The following is a 13,375-nucleotide window of genomic DNA, read 5'->3' on the forward strand; positions in this document are numbered from 1 at the left end:
TAGTGGCCCAAGACTGCCAAACTTCGAAAATATATTTGCTTTGTTGATTAGGAACATTGAAATTAACATTCGATCAATACAACAAGTGACTAAAACCTTTGACTCTTACAAACAAATGAATGTAAGAACGAGGTTGAACAAAAATACGTATACATTCCCTCAAAATATTACAATTTGTTCTGTAACTATTCGTTTTTATAAGACGCTCCCAGCTGTACCCAACCATCCCCAGACGGAAGCATTGGATGATGCGAACAAGAAGAAGAACAGATACAAAAATATCTCTGCATGTAAGTAAAAGTTTTAATCCAGAGGTCTTTGGTTAAAAAACAAGCTCCAGGTCTTTGTTCAACCCAACCTATTAAAAACTAGCCCAATCACTTTCCACTGAGGCATATTAGTTACTATACTTAAAAAGTATGTTTGATAGATCCTTATTCAAATAAACATAAAATATAAAGCATGTATTGAATAATAAACAAACAATAAATTCACGTCACATTGATCATACTTTTCTTTACAGTTAAATTTGAGTTTGCTGGTGACCTAATCAAAACAAATATTGACTAATATTGTGGTAGTTTTGGAAGGCCAGTGTCAGTGACACCAGTGTCAGTGACACTCTGCTTCAACTTACTGCACAGATTGCAACATTTGATGTCAAAGTTTACAATTAATTAGTTATTCACTTCTTATGTGCAATAATGAATAACGGTAGGTAATTTTGTAAAATGTCTCATTGACATGTATAGCAAAATTAACAACAATGACCACTGTTTTGTTTGGCTTTTCCTCAAGTCATGCAACCTTCACTGTTTTTTATATATATTTTGTTTTCTTCTTCAGACGACCACTCACGTGTTGTGCTTGAGCCACTTGAAGGACATCCACATTCGGACTACATCAATGCATGTTACATTGACGTATGTGTTAAGTTATTATTTTACCTTTTAGCAATAAATAATGACTATGTAAATTTCTTGTTGAAAACTTAATTGATGTCTACTTTGAATTCTTTACAGGGATACAAGTACGATGCCAAGTATATTGCATGCCAAGGTGAGTCAAATTTAGATTTTCAAACTACGAACTGTCAGTTTAGGGGTAAAAGACTCCTAAGTGATTTATTTTGTGAGAGCATGAATCGCCAAGGTCCGTTAAAGTAGCATTGCAATGAACTGAAACGGTTGGGTCTGAAACTTCTACATTTGTCGTAAGTTAAAACCGTCTTATATATCTTTTAACAGATTTTGGTACTTGTTGGTACTTTTTGTTACACAAAACACAATGTCCACAGATTTACATTGAACTTACACCGTTTGAATAATAGCGGAAGTAGATGGCGTACCTTATTGGTTGCTGAGGTGTTGTAGTTTGTGAGAAATAAGTAAAACAATGTCATGAATACGCTTTTACATGCTCAAATCATTTTCGTCTAATGATAACTGAGACGACAATTATTTTTATGACATTGTTTTACTCATTTCTCAAAAAACACAGCACATCAGTATATAATATTTTCAGGGAAGCTTTCTACTATCATTATCTTCAAATTGTGTAAGTTTAGTGTAAATCTGAAGACATTGTGTTTGTTGTCCTACAAAAAGTACAAAGACCATTTTAAGAAGTAAAGCTGAGTTGTTTTAATGTTAAAATAAACATGATTTACGGTGATACACTGGTCAAATTTGATATTCAACTTTTCCAAACCCTGGAAGCAACTTCCCACATAATTAATGTTGATGAGGTTCATGAAAAAAATAATACATGTTGTTTATTCAGGTCCCAATCAGACGACCGTGATCGACATGTGGCGTATGGTATGGCAGGAACGTGTCGGAAAGATCATCATGCTCACAAACCTCGTGGAGAATGGAAAGGTGACAACATTTGTCATACGTCATAACCTAATAACTAGTTTGAATTGAATATGCAATCCACCATTAAACATAAACTGACAAACTTGTAGAAGTTTTGGGATCGATCGGCCATCTGGGTCACAAGAAAATAGTGAAAACCAATTACACATGTTGCATGACATCGATTTGGAAAAAAATAAATGAATAAGTCCCTTAAATACAAACTGTATCGCAGTTATGTTTTTAGAACAACGTTACTTAAAACCATAGTCAAATCATTTCACGGACTTTTGTTGATGAGCGTGTACATGTCCAATTGTTGTGAGTTATAAGAAGCGCATGTGCTCTACTGAGAAGTGGGTATTTTTAGGCGGGGTGGTTAAAGTCAGGCCATTTAGACAGACAACAGCAGTGTCTGGAGTCAGTACAAGGGATCGATAAATTAAATAAGTGAATGTTAAAACGTTTTTCTATAATGCAGGATAAATGTGAGAAATACTGGCCAGACGAAAAATTGTTCAATGATTATGGTGAAGTTTTTGTCAGAAATGTTGAAGAAAAGAAAAGTCCGACCTTCATCTTGAGGACTTTCCACTTGTCAAAGGTAAAGTATTGTTTTCTAAAGACACTGAACACCTTTGGTAACTATCAAAGACCAGTCTTCTCACTTGATGTATATCAAATATGCACAAAATAAAAAACCTGTGAAAATTTGAACTCAATTGGTTGTCAAAGTTGCGAGATAATAGTGGAAGAAAAAACCCTTGTCACCACGAAGTTGTGTTTTTCATATGCTTGATTACGGGACCACAAAATATAATTCTGAGGTCCGATATCAAATTCAAATAACATTTTAGTGGAGTATTACTTCTTTCTCGAGGACTACGTTTCTTGAGAGCGAGCCGTTTCTCACAATGTTTCATACTATCAACAGTTTTCCATCGTTTCAAAGTTGTATGCTTACAAATATTTTGTTGAGAACCAATTGATTGCTTATCGAAACTCACAGTCGGTGTAATTGTATTGTCTCGCACTTGAACTTCTTTACTAAATGAGTTTGATTGTTCTCATTATATAATTTTCATCGTTCCAATATTGTTTCGAAAACTACAGGCTCCTTGTATCGTGTTTCTGTGTCTTTGATGTTTGAAGCTAATGTAGTCGTTATAATAAATGGTACCTTATTTCCACTGTTTACAGAGCAGCGAGCCCGAAGGCGAGTACCGTGAGGTTCTGCAGTATCATTACATCACATGGCCCGATATGAAGCCACCCGAGTCTTCATCCCTTCTACAGTTTATTGGACGAGTACACGCCTCAGAAACAACCCAACATGGTCCTACTATCGTGCACTGCAGGTATACTCACATCTAAAGACCTTTAGCATTATGCCACCATCTTTGTCATGTTATCTCTATTCAATAACAGTGATGGGTGTCAATATTCATTGTACAAACAAGGACCAGACTATATTTTCCTACAGGCCTCGGTTTGGTTACATTGGTTGAAAAGGAGAAAATCAAGATGGCCTCCCAAATAAAGGTATATTGCTTTGTCCCATCGTATCAACAAAGTAAGTGAAAACAATGTGCCTTTCCTTTTACTGTTACTTACTATTATAGCAACTATTGGAAACTGTTTTTTTTTTTTCTTTTTTTTTTCTTTTAACTAGTGCTGGGGTTGGCCGAACTGGAACCTACATAGCATTGGACGCCATGATGGAACAGGCTCAGGCAGAAGGACAGGTCGATGTACTCAGCTTTGTGCGTAACATGAGGGACAAGCGCTACTTGATGGTTCAAACTGTGGTATGGGCACAAACTTTAATAATTGTAATTAATCAATTAATTTATTAATTTTCATAAGTCATCTCCCCATGGAAGTTCGGGTGCTTTAGTTAAATGCGTTGACATAATTGCTTTGTTTAGATTAATCACGTGTTCAACATCCAACGAGAATCCCGTTCTTGACACTTGTGTCCTTGAGCAAGATGCCGTTCGGCAGCGGGGAGGGTATTACCGGTGTCAGATGCAATTGTGTCCGCCATGCAATACTGTCCGCTCCGGACACTTTTGCATATGCAATCGTGTCTGGGGCTATGCAAAAACCGTCCGGTGGAAATGTACATGACACTGCGCGCGTAAGCAAGCACAACCGATTATGCAGCAGCGTCCGGGCGGACACGATTGCATATGCCAAACCGTCCGGCGGACATTATTGCATATGCAATAATGTCCTCCGGGTAGTATTGCATAGAGGAGATCATTGCATGCGACACCGGCACTAGCTATTGCCAAACGCAACTGTTAACATAAACTGATTGAACTTACTACTGAATAGCAAAAATGCAAAAAAGGTTATATTAAAAATGAACTGCTCTTTCACGCGGTCAGTGCCTCTTTCGTGTTTAACCAGAACTTTTTTCCAAAGTTGCCGATGAGGAAACAAATTTAATATGTTGATTATTTTCTTTATTCATGTTAATTAGCACCATAAGTGATCAAGCCCTGTCCTGCTGGGAGAATTATTGACACTCCCCTTGAGATGTAATTATCGTAATCCTATGCAGTTTATTATACATTGTTTCGACTTAAAGCACGCCAATTGCCGCAATGAAAAGACAAATCGAACTGCACTCACTTCACGTTGATAATTTTTGTTTCGTTTTTATTTAATTTTTTTTTTTGGGGGTGGAATAATTGTCTTGGGTGTTTCATGATCTGGTTTTGTGATCCTTAGGAGTCAGAGTAAAGAGTTCTATTAAACCTTGATAGTGACTTAAAAGAATACGTTATCATTTGAATTATTCAAATTTTCATTTGTACAGGGTCAGTTCAAGTTCATCTACGAGGCTTTGTTGGAGTCCAGTCTGTCCGAGAACACTGCCATCTCAGTGGATCGATTCCCACAAGATCTAATCAAACTGAAAAAGCGTGATAAGAAAACTGGAACAAACGGCATGGAAGACCAATTCCAGGTATACTATAAGTTTCAACGGATGAAGTTGTTCAATTGACATGGACAACAAACTATATTCTGCACATCCATGTGGAGAACGGTTGTTTTTCTTTGTGTTTTCCTGTGTTTGATATCCTTTAAATATCATTTGTACTTGGAGAGCACCACATAGTCTTTACAATGCACCTAATGTGAGCTTTGTGTGGTCATATTTTGTTTCTGTCTTCATAACGTGGTCGATAATTAAAGACAATTTCTAGTTGTATGCCTATTCTTTACCATTTACACTTGTTTGTCGTTGTAATGACTCACATGTTTAAAGCCAGTGGACACTATTGGTAATTGTCAAAGACTAGCCCTAACAGTTTGTGTATCTCAACATAAGCATAAAATAACAAACCTGTGAAAATTTGAGCTCAATCGGTCATCGAACTTGCGAGATAATAATGAAAGAAATAAACACTCTTGTCACACGAAGTTGTGTGCGTTTAGATGGTTGATTTCGAGACCTCAAGTTCTAAATCTGAGGTCTCGAAATCAAATTCGTGGAAAATTACTTCTTTCTCAAAAACTATGGCTTTTCAGAGGGAGCCGTTTATTACAATGTTTTATACCATCAACCCCTCCCCATTACTCCTCACCAAGTAAGGTTTTATGACAATAATTATTTTTAGTAATTACCAATAGTGTCCACTGCCTTTAATGATCAACCAAACTACTCTTGTTTTCGTAACAGATGTTGGATACTTTCACTGCATCAATGAGTGACGACCAGTGCTACGGAGGGAGGCAGCCTGACAACGCAGACAAGAACAGATTTGAGGATTGCATTCCAAGTATATTTTTAATATAAATATTTTTTTTTTCTGTTAGTATAGTGAACCAAGAAACACGAGCCGTCTAAAAAAAGACAAATTCATTTTTAAAGGCAGTGTACACTATTGGTAATTACTCAAAATAATTATTAGCATAAATCTTTTCTTGGTGACGAGTAATGGGGAGAGGTTGATGGTATACAAAATTGTGAGAAACGGCTCCCTCTGAAGTGCCATAATTTTCGAGAAAGAAGTAATTTTCCACGAATTTGATATGGAAACCTCAGATTTAGAACTTGAGGTCTCTATATCGACCATCTAAATGTACACAACTTCGTGTGACAACTTTGATGGCCAATTGAGCTTAAATTTTCACATGTTAGTTATTTTATGCATATGTGGAGATACACCAACTGTGAAGGCTAGTCTTTGACAATTACCAATAGTGTCCACTGCCTTTAACATTGGTATCCGAGGCAGTCGAGGTAAACACTTCAACCTCGCATTATGTAAATCAAGTTGTTAAGAAACATCATCGAGCAGCAAAACAAACTTGTGATTAGACTGGAATTCATATCCATGACCAGTCGCCATATGCCCTGACTTCTTGGCAAAGTAACAACAAGTAAGCATAAAAGTAGTTAATCAAACAACTTCTGAACTTTGCTTTCCGTATCGCATTTACTTTGAAAATTATAAAGCTGGGTAATAGAAAGTGTTAAAAAAGTTACAAAGGAAAAGCTACATTTTGTGAACCCTGTCCTGCTTTTTGTTTCCCCATATACGCAACAACTTTTTCAAATGTCGGTCAAATCAACCCATCATTAAGATGCAATTTAAGCTAACATGTAGTCTGATACCTTGCTAGGGGACAGCACCAGACCATACCTGATGACAACAGGTGACGAAGGTAGCACTAACTACATCAATGCTACATTCTTAGAGGTAAGTTAAAACCAAAAGGTTCATGACATCGACGGTGTCTGGCAAACTGGCTGGAGCAACTCAATGACTCCATCGATTGATCAGTTTGTATTTTGCTGATTGTCTTAAAGGCAGTGGACACTATTGGTACTTACTCAAAATAATTATCAGCATAAAACCTCACTTCGGTAACGAGTAATGGGGAAAGGTTGATAGTATAAAACATTGTTAGAAACGGCTCTCTCTGAAGTGACGTAGTTTTCGAGAAAGAAGTAATTTTCCACGAATTTGATTTCGAGACCTCAAGTTTAGAACTTGAGGTCTCGAAATCAACCATCTAAAAGCACACAACTTCGTGTGACAAGGGTGTTTTTTCTTTCATTATTATCTCGCAACTCCGACGACCAATTGAGCTCAAATTTTCACAGGTTTGTTATTTCATGCATATGTTGAGATACACCAAGTGATAAGACTGGTCTTTGACAATTACCAATAGTGTCCAGTGTCTGTAAACCAAAGGTGGGATTTTACACCATTGCTTCGTTCTTAGAGGTACAAACTAATAAAATGCCAATGACATTGATGGTATACAGCCAACTGACTGGAGCAGTTCGATTATTTTCACTTATGATCAGATTGTGGTTTGCTAAGACGATAATTTAATAAGGTCCAGTGATGCCCACTTGCTTGCCGTTCCACCTTCCAGGTTGAAAACTTATGTGGATAGAAGTTTCTCAGTTGCAGCCCCCGGGCCTGTGGAACGGCTTGCCTCTCACCCTTAGATCACATTACATGAAATTTCTTAATTCAAATCCAATCTCAAAACTTACTTCTTGAGTCAAGACTACCATTAATTTTTCCATTGGTCATATGAATAGTATTTTTTTTCTAGATACCAGCGCTTTATAAGATGTATTATTATTATTTATTATTAAATATTATTCGAATGTTTGATTTACTTTGGCTATCCAGGGTTCCAGAGGCAAGCACTCCTACCTGGCCACACAAGCTCCCCTACCCAGCACGATGGGTGATATATGGCGGCTGGTGTTTGACTACAAATCATCCTGCATTATTATGCTCAACTCCATGGACAATGACCCGGTGTGTGAACAAACATAAAATTTTCTTAAAAATGTATTATTTTAATTAAATTTATTTTGAACAGTAGTACTTCATAAACTAATTTCACTCCATTGACAAGATGACACATAACTTACTATTAATTGTTGTTTTTTGCAATACAATAACTTCATTCTGGAAATAAACTGGAACAAATGTTATCTTTGAATAGCTTTGCCACATAATGCAATTTTTTGTTACTTTTGAAAAAATTTGAATCGTGACATTATTAAATAAGCATAATTTAAGTTGACTTTCAACTAAAGTTTTTTATTGCATTATTATTCCGAAAATCATTGCCGTAAAAAAAAAAGAGTCGTGAAGATCACAGATTTACTCAAAACTTCGGTCTAATGATGATGATAGTAGAAAACATCCCTTGAAATATTTCTGTCTGAAAATTAATATATGATGATAAATAAATAGTCTAACTTCGTGTTTGAAGTTTATTACCCAGTGAGCGTTTTATTCATTTTTATTTTGGCATCGATGCAATGCAAAATTTGTAATCGTTTTTTTACTATTTTCTCGTGACCCAGATGGCCGATCGATCTTAAACTTCTACAGGTTTTTCAGTTTATGTATAGTGTGGATTACATAGAGTGCTTTCACTGCCAGCAACTGTTTTGTTAGCAAAACCAATTATGTAATGTTCCTTTAAGATAACGTGGGCTAGACTTTAATACCAGGTTGAAGTTAATGTCATTATTGTATTATATAAGTCGTTTTTTACTTATGAAATAAGTAAACAGAAATGACTCATCTATTGGTTTTGTTTGCCCCACTCATCAGCAGAGCATCCCACAGTACTGGCCGGAGGAGGGCAGCATGAGCTTTGGACCACTGACTGTACAGTTACTGAGTGAGGATCAACGCGACGAGGACATGGTCGTGCGACAATTCGGCATCACGTACCCACTTAGAAATGTCAGTATTTGTTGCAACAAACAATTGTAGCTATGTTAATGTTGTTTGTCTATTTTTTTGTAAACTTCTGTTTAGACTATTTCCGTGTGCTGTGTGAACGCACGTAAAAGAACCCAGTACACTTTCATTCATTCATTCATTTATTTTATTTTTACCACACACAAAGAAACGGTTATCGAAAAGATTGGCAGCATAATGCGCCATTGTTAACCATTACATTGTGCTATGTAAAAGGAATACGTAGGATTTGAAACTTTGCATGGTGGAAATAACATGTACATGTAGAAGAGTTAGTGGTAACACCATGTAATGACTATCTCTAAATGAGTTGGGGTGGTTCTGAAAAGAATCATTGGCTTAACTCGACGTTTCGAGAGAGAGAAATACGTATCACAATCCAGTCCCATCATTGCAGGAAAATACGGTATGACTTTAAAATGTAAACCCAGTGACAGATGTGCACGCTATGTTATAAGAAGCCACTCTTATTCAAACTATGTTGGAAAAAATCTTTCTCCTATTTGTGTAAAAACATAAAATAAAACTGTGGCTTTCCATCTGGTTTCTTAATTAAATTTTAAGTAGGCCTACATTTGTTTTGACCTAATCTTGCACAAAACTTCTCGTGTAATTAATTTGTTTCATTCTAATTGAAAATATAAATTAGCAGAAAGAGGTGCAGACTGTATGCCATATCCAGTTCCTGCAGTGGCCCAAAAAGAAGGACATCCCCAGCTCGCCGTCTAGTCTCCTTAAATTGATTGAGGCTGTCAACACGTGGACGGAGGAGCATCCTGATGGACCACTCACAGTCCACTGCATGTAAGTATCGCTTAAAGGCAAGGGACACTATTGGTAATTGTCAAAGACTAGCCTTCACAGTTGGTGTATCTCAACATATGCATAAAATAACAAACCTGTGAAAATTTGAGCTCAATCGGTCATCGAAGTTGCGAGATAATAATGAAAGAAAAAAAAACACCCTTCTCACACGAAGTTGTGTGCGTTTAGATGGTTGATTTTGAGACCTCAAATTCTAAACTTGAGGTCTCGAAATCAAATTCATGGAAAATTACTTCTTTCTCAAAAACTATGACACTTCAGAGGGAGCCGTTTCTCCCAATGTTTAATACCATCAACCTCTCCCCATTACTCGTCACCAAGAAAGGTTTTATGCTAATAATTATTTTGAGTAATTACCAATAGTGTCCACTGCCTTTAAAGGCAGTGGACACTATTGGTAGCTAGTTGCTCAAAACAGTTATTAGCATGAAACCTTACTTGGTAACGAGTAATGGGGAGAGATTGCTAGTATAAACCCCTTGTGAGAAACGGCTCTCTCTGCAGTGACATATAGTTTTCGAAAAAGAAGTAGTTTTCCACGAATTAGACTTCGAGACCTCAGAATAAAATTTTGAGGTCTCGAAATCAAGCATCTGAAAGCACACAACTTCGTGTGACAAGGGTGTTTTTCTGTCATAGTTGTCTCGCAACTTCCACGACCAATTTAGCTCCAATTTTCACAAGGTTGTTGTTACTATATACATATGTTGAGATACAGCAGGTGAGAAGACTGGTCTTTGACAGTTACCAATAGTGTCCATTGTCTTTAACACCAGATTGGTTCTAAGTGTTTGGCTGGTGGCAAATGTGAACGATAAAACCAAAATACATTTTGGGTAGCAACAAAAATCGCGTAAAAACCCAAAGGGAAACGGAATGGGTAATTTTAACAAGTACCTATTTTTTTAATTAAGGTTCAAAAAATAAAAATGTACTTAATAAATTGTATGGTCAATTTGGGTGTGACCCCTGGCTACGGCAGCTAAGGGTCTCGGGCTTCTGAATGTCACACAGAACAAAGTAATTTACAACAGGTAAAACCCCATCCATATGGCTAGATAGCTCAGTTACTTAAACCTGAGGTCGTTGGTTCTAATTCCGTATTTGTCTTAGTTCAATCTTAAATCATGTTTTAACAAGGTATTGTCAGTTGCCGAGTAACCAAACACTTGTTCTAGAGTTGTTCGATTATTTGCTACTACTATTATTCTCTTTATCAGTGACGGAGAGGGTTGCAGTGGGACATTCTGCACCCTGGTCACCCTCTTAGATCGCCTAGAGCAGGATGGGGTCATTGACGTCTTCCAGGCAGTTAAGAAACTCCGCTCAACTCGAGCTGGAATGGTCAAGACATTGGTAAGAATATTCAAAATATTACGGTCCTGCATAAAACAGTACAACAACAACATTTGACCTAGCTGAAGAAAATCAGTAAGTCTAAAATTTTGGTCGACTGTATTTTTTTTGAGAAAACAAAAAGATGTTGCTGTTGCAAAGAAGTAAAATGTGTAAAATAACTGCACAAAAACATGATTTGTGTGGGCTTCCCCAATATGAAATTAAACTGATAGTTTAAGTTGTCCTGCTTAATTAAACTGGGTCAAGAGTGATACTTGCTAAAGAGCCCGACGGATTGCCAACAACAAACATTGTTCACCATATTTTGTTTATACTAAAATGTAATGTTTGCCTTGAAATTACTGGAAGGCGTGAGAATAATCTAACCGTCAAAATTTGTTGTTGAAATGCATTTTTATGTTAAGTTAGTTATTTTGTTTTTCAATCTGTGGTTCTTTATTTTAGGCTCAGTACCAGCTGTGCTATCAAGTGGTCAAGTCGTATCTGGATGAAGCTTCATCGTCAACTATCTATGAGAACGTACACCGTTAAACGGGATCACATATTTTTCATGCATTAAAGTATCGGTTTGGCTGCGTAAATTGATCATTATCCTTATCAAGTATTGTCTATGCATATAACAAGTTTTTTTTTATATAATTAAGATTAAGTGTATTGATTAAAAAGTATATACATTTGCATATACAAGATTGGTTAGTTACAATAAGTTAAAGTCATATGCTTAATTGCTATAATAACCATTTTTTTATGTTGACCATTACACAAATGATTACCAAGGAATTGTTCTAAATCATGAGAAGTCAGTCCGTTTCCCCTACTGAAAAACCGAAATGGTTATGCCAAGGCAAAACAGTGTATGCTTAGTCTCTGATATGCATTGATAAGCTGAAGTGTCAAGTATCAGCAGTGTGAACAATTTTCATGGAAAAGTAATTTGTCTCAATACTGAAAACTGAGATCACAACTTTGATACTCGTAGACCTATTGTTGTCACAGCGCTGTAATTATTCACGTTTCCAGGGGGAATAGAACCGCGTGTGTATACAACCAATGGAGGAATCTGTAGTCAATCTAAAGTGACAGTCCAACAAAATCAAAATGAAATGATTGTTTATTCGTAGACGATTATTGCTTGGCGGTTCATAGTGATAGTAAAACAACAAAATTATTAAAATGATTTGAGCAAAATCACATTAGGTTAGACTACGATGATGACATTTTACCTAGGCATAATATCGAATTTTATATGTACTCTCGCTTAATCAAGAACACATAAGATTAAAGTCACCTGGAAGTGGTATTTTTCAAAATAAAGCTTTTGTCACTAATAGATGTATTTTGATGAGTGGAATGTGAATAAACAGTTAACTAAGGTTTTAACAAAATAGTTATTATGTTATTTACACATTTAAGAGTAGGTCCCGACCCGAGAGGGCGCTGTTTGTGACGTCAATCGTGGCAGACTTTACATAATTATTTTCGGCAATGCCGACCAGGTGTATTGCTGCTGAATGCAGAAAAACACTCATTGAAACGTACAAACTCACGACCTGGACCGTACATGCACTTTGCACGTGTGTTTACGCTACGCATTGCAGGCAAAGTCTGCCTCGATTGCCGTCACAAAAGGGGTAGGCGGAGTCAGCCCCCCAAAAAACTTAAAATAAAAAAAAATAAAAAAATCGATATATATTTTAAACATATAAATCGTGACAAACAATTACTAAAACATATGTTTTATTATTTATAATCATATACTTTTATGTTTGAAAGACACAAATATATATTTCCAGGTGACTTTAAAGAGTTCAATTGCATGTCAATGCCGTGCACAATCACAGCTAAACAACTTTAAAGGTTGAGTTGAGTGATTGTGTTAAACACAAACAAGACAGTTGAGGGCGGTATGCTTACGGGGACTTTCGTACAGTGACGCCAAAAAGGACGTGTGGATCTAGCAAAACAAAAGGGGAAGATGAACATAATTATTTTTGAAGTGAATTTAAAATTGATAATAGTGGATATGATATACTTGCATAAACAACTTTATTTCATATGCTTTAAGACATGTTTGAATGCATAATACGCAGACGCATTGAATAAACCATAATAATTATGTAAATCATAACTCGGCTTAAAATTGTTTCTTTCTTAGCTATACTTCGTTTATTGTTCTGGAGTGTTTTTTGTTTTCTTCTTCTTGGAGGGGGTGGGGTGATTAAAGTGAATATTAATTTTGTATTATCCAGTCCATTATCTGTTTTGCACACACGCTGTGTTAGCTTCGTTTGAGCGGGTGTGAGCCATATACTTACATAGATTGTACATACAGCGTCTTAAGGCTGTATCAAGACACATTTATTCAGGATATATAATAGTCCTTGTGTTTTACATTTAACTTTTACTCAGATGTAGTTAGAGTAATGTGCAGTATTTTAAAGCAAACATGAAAACGAACACTTTCATCTTATAAATGGAAAAACTGTTTTTTGTAAAGAATTGTGAGGTATGCTTACATTTGGGGTAGAAGAAGAACATGTGTTGTGTATAACAAGCTATGCCTGAATA

At 36.2% G+C, this 13,375-nt stretch overlaps 1 protein-coding gene across 1 annotated transcript in view; it reads left to right on the forward strand.

Annotated features, from left to right (window-relative positions):
* The window catches only part of LOC117297820 (receptor-type tyrosine-protein phosphatase F-like), a 36,975-nt gene extending 24,816 nt beyond the window's left edge, over nt 1–12,159 (forward strand). The window contains exons 31-45 of the mRNA XM_033780969.1: nt 203–290; nt 847–923; nt 1,023–1,059; nt 1,783–1,880; nt 2,341–2,463; nt 3,060–3,217; nt 3,532–3,667; nt 4,687–4,836; nt 5,554–5,653; nt 6,501–6,577; nt 7,529–7,660; nt 8,471–8,605; nt 9,273–9,427; nt 10,669–10,804; nt 11,252–12,159. Coding sequence (XP_033636860.1) covers nt 203–290; nt 847–923; nt 1,023–1,059; nt 1,783–1,880; nt 2,341–2,463; nt 3,060–3,217; nt 3,532–3,667; nt 4,687–4,836; nt 5,554–5,653; nt 6,501–6,577; nt 7,529–7,660; nt 8,471–8,605; nt 9,273–9,427; nt 10,669–10,804; nt 11,252–11,338 — 1,689 coding nt within the window. The 3' untranslated portion in view covers nt 11,339–12,159. The remainder of the gene's footprint in view (nt 1–202; nt 291–846; nt 924–1,022; nt 1,060–1,782; nt 1,881–2,340; nt 2,464–3,059; nt 3,218–3,531; nt 3,668–4,686; nt 4,837–5,553; nt 5,654–6,500; nt 6,578–7,528; nt 7,661–8,470; nt 8,606–9,272; nt 9,428–10,668; nt 10,805–11,251) is intronic.
* The last annotated feature ends 1,216 nt before the right edge of the window (nt 12,160–13,375 follow it).

This window comes from Asterias rubens, chromosome 12 (assembly GCF_902459465.1).
Source record: "Asterias rubens chromosome 12, eAstRub1.3, whole genome shotgun sequence".
Lineage (NCBI taxonomy): Eukaryota > Metazoa > Echinodermata > Asteroidea > Forcipulatida > Asteriidae > Asterias > Asterias rubens.